Source organism: Trachemys scripta, chromosome 11 (genome assembly GCF_013100865.1).
Source record: "Trachemys scripta elegans isolate TJP31775 chromosome 11, CAS_Tse_1.0, whole genome shotgun sequence".
Classification (NCBI taxonomy): Eukaryota; Metazoa; Chordata; order Testudines; family Emydidae; genus Trachemys; species Trachemys scripta.
The window spans coordinates 11,809,171-11,825,540 of NC_048308.1; the positions used below are offsets into that span (position 1 = coordinate 11,809,171).

A 16,370-nucleotide genomic window follows, 5' to 3' on the forward strand; every position below is an offset into this window, starting at 1 on the left:
TCCGCTCCGCATGGAACCCCACAGGAGGGAGGAGGATGGAGTGAGCAGGGGCAGGGCCTTGGGGAAGGGGTGGGGCAGTGACCGGGACAAGGGTATTTAGTTTTCTAAAATGAGAAAGTTGGCAACCCTAGGGTCCCTCCACCTACCTGGGGTGGGGGGGGCCCCAAGAGCAGCCTCTGGCCTGTGTCCCTGCTCCCCGGACCCTTGCCCAGGGCAAGTGGGGAGTCCATGGCTCCCCACAGCTGCTTACATGGCTCTTACCCCAGCCCGGCTCCAGCCAATGGAGGGGCCTTGGAGCAGCAGCTCAGCCATGTAAGAGCCTCCTGGGCAGCTGTGGGGGGCCATGAACCCTTCACCTGCCCTGGATGGGAGGCCCGGGGGCTGCTCTTGGGCCCCCACACCCTGGGCAGGTGGAGCGTGTGTGGCTGCCCACAGCTGCCTGGGCTCCAGCTGCCGGCCTGGCCGGGGGTGGGGTCTCAGGAGGAAGAGGAGTGCCCCGCTTCCATTTCCATTAAGGGGTAACAGCCTAAGGGTCTGTGCACAAGAAATGTGCCAGAGAGGCCAAGGGAGGAAATGGTGGTGCAGCCTGTTGAGACACTGGGAAGCATAAAACATCTGGGATCCAGGGGTTGGGATTCCCCCACAGCAATCTGGTGGGCAGCCAATACGGGTCTTTTCCTTGTTTGAAAAGTGCCAGGTACACATTGCTCTATAAACAATAAAAGATTATTTGACTGTGTTAGAAAAGAGAGAGACTCTGAACCAGATGGTCCCCTCATGCTGCTCCTTCTTACCATTATGGGGTGGGATTGTTCTTGTGGCTCTGCTGCAATTAATTCATCACCTGAGTAAATCTCTGGTGTATCTGCAGTGGTTCTCTAGCAATCTTAAGGTGCAATGTGGTATTTTAACTGTTTCTCAAAGGACCAGTACAATAGGGCATCATCAAATCTCTAATGTAGTGCCATGGAAACATTTACCATGGTCGCTGGGAAGCATTATTCACTTTGATGGAGAGTTTCTGCAACAGAGCAGAAGGGTGTTAACATCAAGTGCCAAAGAAGAGAGCCTGTGGTTTAAACTGTCCTAATCTCTTCAAAGGTCAAACAGTCAATGGCCCAACATATCAGTCAATCCCTGCTCAGCAAAACATTTAAGCTTCTACTAAGTGAATCACTGAATTAGGGCCTACATGCATAGTGCTGTCAAATACACAAAATGAACAAACTGAATAAAGAATCCATTTTTTCTCTAAACTCTTTCAGTAATAGTGATCCTATGTATAACTTGTATCATAGCAGACAAAAATGTTCAGACAAAGTTCCATTTTAATTGATTGTGTCTCTAGTAGCTGTGAAACTAATGATCCTATAATACACCATTAACTACTCAGAATAATTAACAGCTTTATTGAAATATGACACTGTGGTATGAGTGGCAGCATAAGAAGTTAATATCACTGTCATCATGAATGTAGCTAATTTTCAAAAGTACAAATATGCTAAAACTGGCTTTATGAAGCTTAGCAAAGTAATTTATCAATAGATGTCAAGTATCAGGGGGTAACCGTGTTAGTCTGTATCCACAAGAACAACAAGGAGTCCGGTGGCACCTTAAAGACTAACAGATTTATTTGGGCATAAGCTTTCGTGGGTAAAAACCCCACTTCTTCAGATGCACGGATAATGCCTGCATCTGTAATTTTCACTCCATGCATCTGAAGAAGTGGGGTTTTTACCCACAAAAGCTTATGCCCAAATAAATCTGTTAGTCTTTAAGGTGCCACCGGACTCCTTGTTGTTTTTATCAATAAATGGTTTTTCAATTGTTTTCTAGAATTCAGTAATTTAAAACATGCCCAGAGGTCACCATCTACACAAGGTTATAATTCTACAGAAAAAGGGCTTATTATGCCTCAAGACTGTGCAGAAAGCATGCCAGCCCTCTCTATATGATGATTATCTTGAATATTCCAGAAGGACTGATTTTGTACTTGAATGTTTTGATTCTGCAGGATGCTGAATGAATTGCAAAAGCACCAGCAGTCAGCAAGGCACCTGGGAAGAAAGGCATCTGGATAATGCAGAGAAATGTGCAGAACACCCACATAGACGTGAGCCTTAGTGTGTAGATGAAGAGGATGGGGCAAAGGTGATTTACTGAATGTAAATTATGTGCTTTGTGGCTATGTTTTGGAGTTTTCCTTGAATCCTAAGCTAACCAGAAGCAGTAGTTAGCTGAGAGTGATTAATATGTATACTTGGAAAAAATTGAGACCAAGGCCCCCACCCTTGTGGCATACACGTCTGAGGGTTTGAAAGAGACTCTCTTTCAGCTATTCAGTGCCTTAGATGTGTTCTGGGAACAGCGGCCTTACTGATGCACCAGCCTGTTACACTCAGTTTACTTTAGGATGTGGGCAACAAAAAATTGCATCCAACAGCCCTTCCTGCTATGAGCCCTATCTACCTAGCCTGAATGTGCTATTCTCACAGCCCTCAGCGACACCAAAATTATGAGCACTGTTAAGGTGCATGCTGAAATCTACTTAACTCCGTCTCTTTTCTTAATATTATATATTTACATTTAGGCAATTGGATATATAAATGGTCATTTGAATCAATAAATCAATAAATTTATAAAGAACTGTAAAAAAGCCAGTACTTTTCTCATTCTTCAAATTCCTGGTTACAAAATTATCCTTGCGATATTATTCACAAAATAAAGGCACCAAAAAAACCTCTTCCACTGTTATTAAAAAATAAATCTTATCTTCTAAAAGTAATAAGGTATTCTGGATAAGCTTGAATGTCATGAAATATGACAAACATTGATGGACGAACCATGTTATCAGTCACACTATCATATAGGTCAGTAGGATCTGTGCTGTTTTTTGCTGGTGGAGTGATTAATCCTGCTTTTCCAGTGCAATATATTCCAGTGAGAACTCGAGCAAGGTACATGTATTTTCTGCCATTCCCATCAGGTCTAGAGTATGTATCCTGAGCAGAATAACTGGCATCAACAGCAAAATAGGTTCCATTTCCAATTGCTGCAGCTGTGATCAGAAAGACAAAGTTTTGAAAACTTTTAAAGAACGAGACTTTCATTCTTATATAACCCCTAAAATGCTCAACCTTCTCTTCTACTATCAGTGAAAAAGGATCATTTGAAATTAAAATTAAGAGTTTGACAGCATCATTCCAGCCTCACTTGGAATAGGGCCTTGTACCAAAATATCAATCATAAGTTTACTGAGATGACACTTATCACCGAGCTAATCATGCAGACTTACTTTGCCTTTTTTTATAGTGAAGGAGGTTAAACTTTCTCCCTCTATTTGTCATTGTGCAGTTTTCTATCTAACACTTGGCAAACATTTAGAATTTTTTAATTATAATATTATATAATTGTAATTATAGTATTCTAATTATACTTCACAGAGGGAGAGGAATCATGGTTCTTCATCTGGGACCTGTTTCTCTTTTTTGAAAGTGGGAGAAAGCTTCTAATACAAATAGTCAAAAATATATGCAGGGAATTGAATCCTATTGCTAAAGACTTCATCCTTCCTTGCCCCATCTGCTTTTTTGCTGTTCATCACATCTGTTCCATTGTGTCATGTATAATACTATCCCTGATCCTGTAACGTATGTATTCTGAGTAATTCAACTTAGTTCAATGCTTAAAGCTAAGTACAGGCGCAAGTCTTTGCAGAACCAGGGCCTCAGATAGTCTCTGCGCCGAATACAATGTCTTTGGGTGCTACAAACCAAAACAACTGTATGACCAGTGCAGATCATCTCTGATTTATATTTAACGGAGTTGTCCATGATACTCGTTAAAGAGGAAGAATGTATATATTAAATGTAACTCTTGTGAAAAGTGCCGGATTGAGTGGTGTCAATAGATAACAGCACAAGCAGCAGCGGAAGCTTTTCCCACACTGTTCAGCCAATTTGTCTCATATCTGATAAGGCGGCACCATTTTCTAGGCATAAAAGATAATTAGTTGTATCTCTATGTTCATTCACTTTGTGATATCTCATCTGAGAATGTCAACAGGGAAGCCAGGCAGTGACTGTTCTGATTAACAGTTTTTGTGAGCTAGGTAATACATTTCATAATATATATCAACTTTCAAAAAGGCCACCAAAGTTTTAAATGATTTTAGATTTGCGAAGTACGATGATCTCTCTGTGCTAGCCTGCAGCCTATACTGTGCACGGGCCAAGGGATTAACCACTTGACATTGATAAACTTCTCAGATCTTATTCACAATTTACAATTTTTAGACAATAAACCAGGTGCGGGCAAACTACAGCCCGGGGGCCACATCCGGCCCTTCAGATGTTTTAATCTGGTCCTTGAGCTCCCGCCAGGGAATGAGGTCCGTGGCTTACCCTGCTCCGCATGTGCCGTGGCTCCACACGGCTCCCGGAAGCAGCGGCGTGTTCCCCCTCCAGCTACTACACATGGGGCAACCATGGGGCTCTGCATGCTGCCCCCCAAGCACTGCCCCCGCACTGCCCATTGGCCGGGAACCCTGGCCAATGGGAGCTGCAGGGGCAGTGCCTGCAAATGAGGCAGCGCGCAGAGCTGCCTGGCCACACTTCCATGTAGGAGCCAGGGGGACGACATGCCGCTGCTTCCGGGCACTGCTTGAGGTAAGAGCCACCCGGAGCCTGCACCCCTGACCCCATCCTGCACCCGTACCCCCTGCCATAGCCCTGATCCCCCTCCTGCCCTCTGAGCCCCTCGGTCCCAGCCCAGAGCACCCTCCTGCACCCTCAACCCCTCATCCCCAGCCCCACCCTAGAGCCTACACCCCCAGCTGGAGCCATCACACCTACCCTGAACCCCAACACCCTGCCCCAGTCCGGAGCAACCTCCCACACCCTGAACTCCTCATTTCTGGCCCCACCCCAGAGCCCTCACCCCCCGCCCGCACTCCAACCCCCAATTTTGTGAGCATTCATGGCCCGCCATACAATTTCCATACCCAGATGGGGACCTCAAGCCAAAAAGTTTGCCCACCCCTCCAATAAACAGTACAAATAAACTGAAAATAAAAGCCTGCAAATTAACCAATAATGAAAGCATGTTATCTGGCTAGACTTATAAACCCTCTAAAATATAAGAAAACCCTTTGGCTTAAGGAATGAGCTGTCTGTCTGATAAGAATAAACAGCTGTATAATTAAGATATCAGCACAGGTATATCGGAACTCATTAGCTAGACATTTCAATAACTACTGAATGCAATAGCGCACTTCAGAACCTGGATGGATGGTGACATATGAACAATTCTCATATGCTCAAGGCACACACAGAAGGGTCTAATAGGACATCTAATACCTCTTTCCCTCCATACAGAATTATTCCCTATATTCACTAATTCTTTGTCTCTTTCTCTGACCTCATTCCTCACCGTGTGCTGTGCATATGACACCATTATCTCACACCATGTCTTACTCATCCATTCCCTGTTTAGGAAATTAACTTGCTTTGAATAATAATTTACCATTAATTCCAGCAAAACCACGATTAAACCCATTGTAATTAATTGTGCTCAGTGAGGAACTAGGTGTTCCGTGGAATAGGAGAGTCTCATTAATTGTGTTGCCATTCTTTTTGTCCAGTGACTGTTTTTTGATTTGGTAGGTCTGCCACAGGTAAGGATTTTGTACCCTTTCAATCTGCAAAGTTAGAAAATAAAACACATTATTGATAATGCCCAATATCTAAGATGACAGCAAGGCATTAAAAAAATAACAAATATAAATTAATTGGTTTTCAGATCACTCTGCCCTTGTGGTGTCTATTTAGAGTTGGGACACTGGAAATCCAAACATTACGGAATGTGAACCAATAAATAACCAGAATATGATAGCCTACAAAAAGTCTTTAATTTGACCATTTCCTTTTAATCACTTGAGCTTTGCCTAACGTGCCAAGTATGTGGGGCAAACACTGACATGTTCTCAGCAAAGTGATGAAGTTTTTAGAGGTATGCTGTTGTATTCTGCTATTGTCCTATCGCCAGCAGCAAAAGGGGCTTTTGAGTAAGATGCACTCTGAACAGCTGAACTCTTTGCTGATAATTCTCCCATGAAAGGGGAGAATTGTAGAGATACCATTATGCTTTTACAAGAACAAGGTTCTTTTCTAGATCCCAACTTGGGGGTTACAATCTACATTCAGGCAAAACTTACTGAAGTCAGTGGCCCGTATCCTGGAACCAGCACATAGGTTGAAGGGGATCTCCCTATGGGACTCACAGGGAAGGAATCTGTCCCCCAAGCTGTGGATTAACAAGGAAATTGCTCTATGACTGCTACTGTAGCCTCATGGCTGCAGAAGTGTGTGTGGCCAAGCAGTCTCCACCTGCAGAAGGATCTGTGTAGAGTAGGTGCCATTCTCCTGGACCCAATGTTCCCCTTGCCTGCCTCCCACCATGTACAATGGGCTGTTGGGAGCTCCATTTTCTACAAGTCAGAGTCCCACAATGCAGAGGTATGTGCACATCTCCTGCACAGGGTTCCTTAATCCGGATTCCTTTCAGCAATGAAAATGCACTGTAGATGAAGAAGCAGGATTTGGCCCAATGAGAGGTCTGCATAAGTAAGGACTTCAAGAGTCAAGCATTTATTTGGTGGAGATTAATCTGATTGTTTCTTAGAAACGGTTTACTATAACATTCACAGCAGACAGATTTTCATTTGATTTCCAACGGTGTGTGTGTGTGAGCCTATATTTCATATATAAATTACCTTCAATATCTCATCTCCTAATTTGGGGATACTGAACACAGACTGCTTGAATGCCAAATCACCCTAGGACTGTCGTCGTCGTCCCCATACCCATAATGGAATCTGTCCGCGCCCCCCCTGGAGCCACTGTTGGGGGCTGGGAGTGGGGCGGGGGCTGAAACCGTGGTCGGGAGCCAGGGCTGGTGTCAGGAGCTGGGTCCAGGGTCAGGGGCCGGTGTCGGGGGCCATGGAGCAGTGTAGTGGGGCAGATGCCCCACTCCCAGAGAGTATGGGCTGCGGCAGGCCAGTGGGCCTGCGCAGACGCACCGCCAATGAGAGAAGGGCTTACTGGGAGCCAATTGGGGCCCAGATTGGAGGCAGCCAATCAGGGCCAGGCTCAGCCCTATAAGAAGGCTGCCCAGGAAGGGAGCAGTCAGTCTGTCCCAGGCCTTTGAGAGGGGACGGTCTATCTCCAAGCTGGGAGACTAGCACCTGAGACAGTGCAGTGCTGGGCAGGCTCAGGAGATCATAAGGTAACTCCAGCCCAGTGTCTGCCAGGCTGCAGGCCCTGAGGGGAAGGGTCTAGCGGGGGCGAGGGGCCGAAGGGGAAACGGCCCAGACTGAGGGAGAGAAGGAGGGCAGGATGGCTGCCACTAGAGGGTCCCTGGGTTGGGACCCAGAGTAGTGGGCAGGCCTGGACCCCCCCCCATTCTCCCCCTTGCAGTACACCCAGCCATCGGCCGTAGGGAGCGGCCATCATAGACCCACCAGATCCCTGACAAGAAGGGATTAGACTCAAAGGATGTGGTTGGACATGGTGGCTGGAATGTAGGACTGCTGATCACCCAATCCCCAGAAGGGGGTGTGGCTGGACTAAGGGCACTGCCGGAGGGCAGTGGTCCTGAAGGGGACACCGTGAGTTGGTGAGCGATGTGGGCTCAGAAGCCAACCGAGTGCAAGACAACAGGCGGGATACCACTGAGAGGGGACACTCCACTGGACTGAGCTAATTCCCGGAGTAACCAGTAGGAGGCACCATGGTGGTGAGTCCCAACCTTGTTACAAGCAGGAGCCATGGTTGGGAGCCAAGGCCATGGCCAGGAGAAGAGCCACAGTTGGAAGCTGGGGTCGTGACTAGGAGCAGAGCCGCAGTTGGGATTGGGGGCTGGGGCCACTGTGAGGAGCAGAGCCATGGCTGGGGCTGGGGCCCGGATCGGGACCCAGGGCCAAGAGTGGAGCCAGGCAGGGTCCAGATCACAGCTGTGGCTGGGAGCCGGAAGCCAAGGCTGGGGTCAGAGCCGGGGCTGGAGCCAGGAGCAGAGCTGGGGGCAGAGCAGGGCTGGGTGATACTCCCTCCCTGCCCCCCTTGGGGCTGGCCCAGGCCCCACCACACCTTCCCAAATGTTCCTGCACTCCCCCTAGGGGCCCCACAGTTTGGGGATCACTGATCTAAGAGGTGACAGCCACTGTCATATGCTATTTGAATGGAAAATTTCCTTAGATTTGCAATAAAGTTATGGATTTTGTCAATGACCTCAGTGTCTAGTGTTGGGGAAATACAGAATTGGAAAGGGTGACTACAAATAAATAATACAAAATAAAAGATGAAAGTTTGTTTGTTTTTTAAACAAAAAACTTCACTCTCATCATGTTACCTCACCTTCTCTATTTTGAATGTGGAGCAGGTTTTTAGAAACTTCTTCTGAACATCTTGATATTCTTGCTGTGTGGTATTTATCATAACCACTTTGACACGTTCTTGTTTCATATCACACCACTCTTTAGGGAATGCTACTAACTGTTTATCTGCAAAGTAAACATTTTGTTAATACCGCTAGAACTGACTCTGCTTATACGGGCTTGTGCCTTATTAAAAACTGAAAAGAGCACCTATTATCCATTCTTTTCTTCCGCCAATTCTTTGGCAAGCCTATTCTCTGCCATGAATACTCCATGGCGTCTGTAGCACAGATTAGATTTTCTATTTTGCTACCAATCTGAGCTCTCACTTACCAAACAAAAACAATTAACTGAAGTAAAGTTTAGAAATGTGGGGAAATCTTACTCATTACTTCTGGATCACTCAACATTTTGGGCCTTGGGGTACAAACTGGCTGTGGGGAAGTTTAGGCTTGAAATAAGACGAAGGTTTCTGACCGTCAGAGGGGTGAAATATTGGAACGGCCTTCCGAGGGAAACGGTGGGGGCGAAGGACCTGTCTGGATTTAAGATTAAGTTAGATAAGTTTATGGAGGGAATGGTTTAATGGAAAAACATGATTTTAGCCAAAGGAATACAGTGCCATGGCAGGTAAATAGTATAATGGCTAACAAGGGTCAGGCTGGAGACTCTTGCCTACATGCTCGGGGTATTACTGATCGCCATATTTGGGGTCGGGAAGGAATTTTCCTCCAGGGTAGATTGGCAGAGGCCCTGGAGGTTTTTCGCCTTCCTCCGCAGCATGGGGCAGGGATCACTAGCAGGAGGGTTCTCTGCCAACTGAAGTCACTAAGCCACAGGATTTGGGGACTTCAACAGCAGAGTCAAGGGAAAGGGTAGGGACGGCTTTGTGGCCTGCAGCATGCAGGGGGTCAGACCAGATGATCATAATGGTCCCTTCTGACCTTAAAGTCTATGAACTGTGGTCAACGGGACAACTCGCATGACTAAGGACAATTCATGTGAGTAAAGAGTGGCAAGACTGGAACGTTTATCCTTTTTATATGGATTGGTATTTGCTTCTGGCTTATAAAGTTTTTGTTATATTGGTAAAACACATGATTTATTAGCAAAGTGATTAAGCTGAGAGATAATATGGCTACAGCTAATTCACTCCTCTGTCAGTAAACTCTTCTGTTTATGTGCTTTGCTGGATCAGGATCTCAATAAACATGTACTTTTGCCGTGTCAGGGGTCTGAATACTCTTCTTCTGGCATTACTGTAAAAGGTTTTGGAAAACATAATCCATAATGAAATATGGAAAAGAACAGAGACGCATTTACAATTTAATATATTCTGGGCAGGTGGAGAGCAGTGGATGCTGGCCGGCCACCCAGCTGTGAAGGCAGCGCCACAGTCAGCAGCAGTGTTGAAGTCAAGCTGGCAATGCCATACCATGATACCCTTATTTTTGCATTACTGCTGGCAGTGGTGCTGCCTTCAGAGCTGGGCTCCCAGCCAGCAGCTGCAGAGCTTCCTGCAGCCATGGGAGTGTGATGGTACCTCCCATAAGGCTTTATGGAAATATGCTTGTGTATGTGTGTATACTCTCTCTCTCTTAATTTCAACATTCCTTTCTCCAGGAACTGACCAAATGCTCTACTAAGGTTATTTAGAAATCAAGCCCGTACACAGCCCATATTCATAACTTTTAATACAAAAATGATACATGCATACAAATAGGATTAATACATTCAGTAGACCATAACTGGCATGTAACATATCTCTGTAAAGGTTATGGTCTACTGAATGTATTAATCCTATTTGTATGGATGTATCATTTTTGTATTAAAAGTTATGAATATGGGCTGTGTACGGGCTTGATTTCTAAATAACCTTAGTAGAGCACTTGGTCAGTTCCTGGAGAAAGGAATGTTGAAATTAAGTACCTAATCAAGAAACACTTAAAGGACAATGAATCTTGGAATGCTCCAATCCACATGAGAAGCCTACTTGAGGATGTTCAAGGTAGCATGAGACCCATGGCTGCTACCTGGTAAGAAACTGAGTCATGCATGGACATGTGACTTGCCCAGGTGACTCCAGAACTCCATCTTGGAGCTGGACTTTGCATAGGAGAGAGGAGGGGGGTCTCCACCCACAAGAGAGTCTATTTAAGCCCGTGGGAGACCTCTCCATTTGGTCTTCAGCTGGCTAAAGAGAGCCTCTTCACCCCCAAAGATAACTGGAACAAAAGACAGTAACTACAGGGGGTGTGAATGATTGCTGGACCCGGACTAGAAGGAGATTAGTCTGTAAAAGGGAGCTTACTGGAACTGGTGAGAGTTTCTGTATTCAATTGTATTCAGTTATATTAGGCATAGATTTGCGTGTTTCATTTTATTTCACTTGGTAATTCACTTTGTTCTGTCTGTTACTACTTGGAACCACTTAAATCCTACTTTCTGTATTTAATAAAATCACTTTTTACTTATTAATTCAGCCAGAGTACGTATTAATACTTGGGGGGGCAAACAGCTATGCATATCTCTCTATCAGTGTTATAGAGGGCAAACAATTTATGGGTTTACCCTGTATAAAGCTTATACAGGGTAAAACGGATTTATTTGGGTTTAGACCCCATTGGGAGTTGGGCATCTGAGTGTTAAAGACAAGTACACCTCTGTGAGCTGTTTTCAGTTAAGTCTGCAGCTTTTGGGCACTTAATTTGGACCCTCGGTCTGTGTTGGAGCAGACAGGTGTGTCTGGCTCAGCAAGACAGGGTGCTGGATTCCCAGGCTGGCAGAGGGAAAGCAGGGGCTGAAGTAATCTTGGCACATCAGTTGGCAGTTCCCAAGGGGGTTCCTGTGATCCAACCCGTCACAGTCAGGGGAGATTCCTGCAGGTGGGTCTGACCCAGCCCTAGGAGAGGCCCCTGCAGGGGAACAGGAGGTCCTGTCCCTGAGCAGCGCAGCCAGGACCAGCAGCTGGAGTCTGGCATGTTGAAGGAGCCCTTGGCCCGGGCTCCCCCAGCCCTGCCCCTCCCCGGCTACAGGCCCAACGCCCCGGCATTTGGGAGTTAAACGGGCCTTGGGCTGGCTATGTGTGTATGGGAGAGTGACCACGGGAAACCCCCGCCAACCACGGCGCCCTGCTAGCAGTAGTACTGCCTTCAGAGCTGGGCACCTGGCCAGTGGCTGCTGCTGTCCAGCTGCCCAGCTTTAAAGCATCGCCACCACCAGCAACGGCGCAGAAGTAAGGGTGGCAATACAGCGACCCCCCTACAATAGCCTCATGACTCCCCGTCCCATGACTCACTTTTGGGTTGGGACCCCCATGGTCACAACACTGTAAAATTTCAGATTGAAGTATCTGAAACTGTGAAATTTATTATTTTTAAAATCCTATGACTATGAAATAGACAAAATCAACCCTGAGTTTGGTAGGACCCTACCTGTGAGGAAAGATTGAAACAATTGGATTTGTTTAGTCTGGACAAGAGAAGACTGAGAGGGGACATGATAACAGTTTTCAGGTACATAAAAGGCTGTTACAAAGAGGAGGGAGGAAGGTTTTTAACCTCTGAGGATAGGACAAGAAGCAATGGGCTTAAATTGCAGCAAGGGCGGTTTAGATAGGACACTAGGAAAAACTTTCTGTCAGAGTGGTTAAGCACTGGAATAAATTGCCTAGGGACGTTGTGGAATCTCCATCATTGGAGATTTTAAAGAGCAGGTTAGACCAACGCCTGTCAGGGATGATCTAGATCAGGGATCAGCAACTCTTGACACGTGGCCCGCCAAGGTAAGCACCCTGGCGGGCCGGGCCAGTTTGTTTACCTGCCACATCCGCAGGTTCGGCCAATCACGGCTCCCACTGGCCCCAGTTTGCTGCCCCAGGCCAATGGGGGCTGCGGGAAGCGGCGCGGGCCGAGGGATGTGCTGGCCGCCGCTTCCCGCCGCCCCCATTGGCCTGGAGCAGCGAACTGGGGCCAGTGGGAGCCGCAATCGGCCGAACCTGCGGATGCAGCAGATAAACAAACCGGCCCGGCCTGCCAGGGTGCTTGCCCTGGCAAGCCACATGCCAAAGGTTGCTGATCCCTGGCCTAGATAAACTTAGTCCTGCCGTGAGTGCAGGGGACTGACCTAGATGACCTCTCGAGGTCCCTTCCAGTCCTACAGTTCTATGACTCTAAGAAACTCAGTTTAAAATTGTATGCTGGCTTTCTGACACAGCTGCTGTTACATTTCAAACTAAAATTGCTAAGTGGAATCACTGCCAGTGGTAGGTAATGTCTAGCAACTGAAAATTTATGGCAAGAGATAAAGACTTATGTCCAGAAGTAAATCTATCTAGATTCTAGAAGCATTGCTGTTGGATGATTGAGAAAGCCTTTTTGGTACATCCTAAGAATTTTGATCAGTCCCTACTGGGAGATGTCCTATGTCCTCTTCAATTCTGAATTCTTTTTATCCTTTTACACTGGTATAAATCAGGGGTAACTTTACTGAAGTCAATGTTGTTACACTAGTTTTACACTAGTGTAAGTGAGAGGAGAATCAAGCTCAATATTTTTAAAAATATGTTCAGAATCATTAATAGTTTCTAAGAAAATAGACTAGCATTATTTAGAATTTTTAAATATATGAATGAAACTGTGTACTTCATCAGACCCTTCATGCAATAATAAACAAATTAATAATAACGCTATGAAGAGCAGCTCAACAAAGCTTTAATTTACCTTCATCCTTTGCCTCACGCTGAATGTTTACAACTGTTCCTTGTTCATCTGTAGCACGTAGATTTTTCATGTCTACCTTGTAGTCCTTCCTGAGGAGTTTGATATTAATGTAATTTTTTTTAGCTACTTTAGCATCCTCTAAGTGCATATTTGTCAGAGGGTCAAAGTCTATGAAAGGCATATTGTTTATGGAATACTTCCACTGTACTAAATTGCTAACAAGTTTTGCCTTCGATTGTTCTTCTTGGTTATCTTTAATTCTTTTGATCATGTTTTGAATTTTCATGGAAGCTTCATAGACATCTCTAGTTATACCAGAAACTCTAACAAAAGGAGGAGTTTCCTTGGTTTCCACATGAATGGTAATATGTAGGCTTTTCTGGAGTTCACTTAGTTTCTTAGCTTCTGTTTCATCAAAACTGCCAATTAATTCATCTGGAATAACGTTGTCATACTGTTCTTTTAAAATCAGATTTTTTATCCAAGATTCAGTGGCTTCCACATTTTTTTGGCTTTCACCACAAATCTGAAACGTGGCTAACTCAATTTTCTTCTCCAGCACGAATCCACGTTTCTTTCCAGCAGGACGTTTTTTGCCCATTATAAGTGCTGTAATGAAGTATAAGGTCTGTAATTACTTAACTTTTATTTTAGAAAATATTTAATTGTATGTACCCATTTAAAAAACTCACTACTCACATGTTAACTTAGAAAACCAGGATTCTGATGTTGGTGAAATTGTATCTCCTTCTCTTTTCTGCATACTTGCATAAAATACATTTTGCATCTCTGGCTGGAAGATGACTATTTTAATTTTTTTCACATGCTGGACTGCTTTTGTACTTGCAAACTCAACTATAGCGTCCATCATGTCCTCAGCTACCTTAGCTGGATTCTGCCCTGCCTGACCTGTAACAAATAAATAAAAAATACATATTTGCTGATGAATAGTATGTGAACTGAGATGGTCTCTATATCAAAGAACCCCTCTGCTCCCCACTTGTACTAGCTGAAGATCTTGTGAACAGTCCGAGCAAAAAAAATCAAAGAATGTCTATTTTCTAAACTGCAAGCTGTCAGGGTAGAAACTGTCTTTGTATAGGGCCAAACACACTGTTGGCACCTAACACAATAAAGTAATACAATAATAATAATTAAAGGTAATCCCCCCAAGTCAAAATTGAGGTATATTGCACTGTTGCTATATCTGTGTTGTACTTGTTCTGTGGCTAAACACGGGACTTCATTCTTCATAATTACAACAGATAAATAGGACTATGATGATTTCCCCAAACATCCTTTTAAAGGCAACACAGTCTTATTCTTATAATGAAGTCAGCATAACCAGATATGAAACACAGTTTGAGGAAATAATATATTGTGAAAAGAAAGTTACTGTGTGAGCTCTTAAAGAGAAACCTGGCTCCAGTGTTTTTCTGGTTGCAATCATTAGCTGACAGGCTGCAGACTCTGAAGATGTCATTCTGTCTTTCTCTCCAAAAAGATCCATATTACCAACATCCCTGCTAAAGTGGGGATCTTTTGATGCCATAACTGAAACAAGAGCTCTTAGTCTGCCACTTTCATAAAGTATAATTTCACTGACAAATGGATATAACACATTTCTATAATAATACTAACAGCTTTTAACTGGACGAGAGAATAATATATAGGATAAGCCTGAAACTTTAGATGAGGAAAATTGTAAGTCGCGCATGGACTATGAACAGTGTATGGTTCCTACAAAGTGTCCAAGCCAATCCCAAAACGTGTGATGCAATGTAAAGTAAATGCAATGTAATATATACATGTACATAACGGAAGGGGGTTTCTGCATTACTTTGGATGTGTGGTATATCCTGTTCCTACATTTGAGTCAGTATACTTTTGCTGTATGCCAAATGAAGGAACCTGAGTGACAAGAACTGAGTTCTTGGGAACCGTGTGGAAGAGGTCTTAGAGGCTACCCTAACAGTTCTGAATGTCTTGCTTTTTTACTAACATGTGGCCCAATCCTGCCACTCTTACACAGATAATCCTGCTCATGCTAACAGTTCTGTTGAAGACAACAGAATTACTCATTTAAGTAAATGTTACAGGGTTTTTTTAAATGACACCCAGAGTGTTCATTGACATTTAAAGTTACCATTTAAATATATTCCTAACAGGCTGACTAAAACTTATCTACTGTCTTGGAGAAATATTCTGCAAAGCAGAAATCTTGTAACGCAACATGTTTTTCCTGGATAATGTCACATTAGTGTCAATGTATAATTTAGAGCTGGTCAAAAATTTTCATTTTTCGGGGCTCTGAAACTACTTGCAAATTTGGGTTGAATTTGGTGAACAGTTTTTGTTGATTTTTTTTTTCCCCAAAGAAGTTGCAACAGATTGTTTCAGCCATTTAGAAACGAAACATTTTGACTTTTCCTTTCAAAATGGCGTGTGGTTTCAAGATATAGCTAACGGGGAAAAATGGGTGAAAAACAACACAAAATGAAATAACCAAAAAAATCATTGGGGGCCAAACTAAATGTTTTATTCGACACAGAACAATTTTTTTATTTATTTTTAATTTTTATTTTGGCAAGAAAAAAAAATCAGTTTTGGTTAGAACAGCACATCGCTCACCCGTGCCGCTTCTCGCCGCCCCCATTGGCCCGGGACGGCGAACCGTGGCCAGTGGGGGCCACAATCGGCCGAACCTGCTGCGTCAGCAGGTAAATAAAACTGGCCCGGCCCGCCAGGGTGCTTACCCTGGCGAGCCACGTGCCAACGTTGCCGACCTCTGGGTTAGAACAAAACTGAATTTTTTTCCAGAATTTAAAGTCTGCCCCTGAAAAAGTCAACTATTCACTCAGCTCTGATATCATTAATTGGCAGCTCCCTTAACCAGGTGACTGTACATTACCACATGCTTTTTCAACATCTCTCCACTGAATACAGCCCCTCGGCCATACAGTTACCTGCCAATGTTGTCTATAGCAAGCCAGCTGAACCAAGTAGTTAGGCTACTTTCGGACCAGAATATGCTTCTACTGAAATCAGTAAGAGTAGTGCCAGGCCTTCAGAGGCTAATACAATATGGATACATGCTATGCAAATCTGTAATTTTAACATGACAGTTTTAAACCACACTGTTGGTATGACTGTGTGTGTAAACTTACTACAGTGATCTTGATTTTGCTTTTCCTTTCAAAATCTACTAAGAAAAAACA

The 16,370-nt window shown here is 44.4% G+C and overlaps 1 protein-coding gene across 1 annotated transcript in view; it reads right to left on the bottom strand.

Moving 5' to 3' along the window:
- Positions 1-1,758: 1,758 nt before the first annotated feature.
- The window catches only part of LOC117884609 (protein mono-ADP-ribosyltransferase PARP14-like), a 28,413-nt gene continuing 13,801 nt past the window's right edge, over positions 1,759-16,370 (bottom strand). The window contains exons 10-14 of the mRNA XM_034785082.1: positions 13,852-14,061; positions 13,153-13,761; positions 8,412-8,557; positions 5,524-5,698; positions 1,759-3,058 (exon numbers count right to left, since the gene is read on the bottom strand). Coding sequence (XP_034640973.1) covers positions 2,769-3,058; positions 5,524-5,698; positions 8,412-8,557; positions 13,153-13,761; positions 13,852-14,061 — 1,430 coding nt within the window. The 3' untranslated portion in view covers positions 1,759-2,768. The remainder of the gene's footprint in view (positions 3,059-5,523; positions 5,699-8,411; positions 8,558-13,152; positions 13,762-13,851; positions 14,062-16,370) is intronic.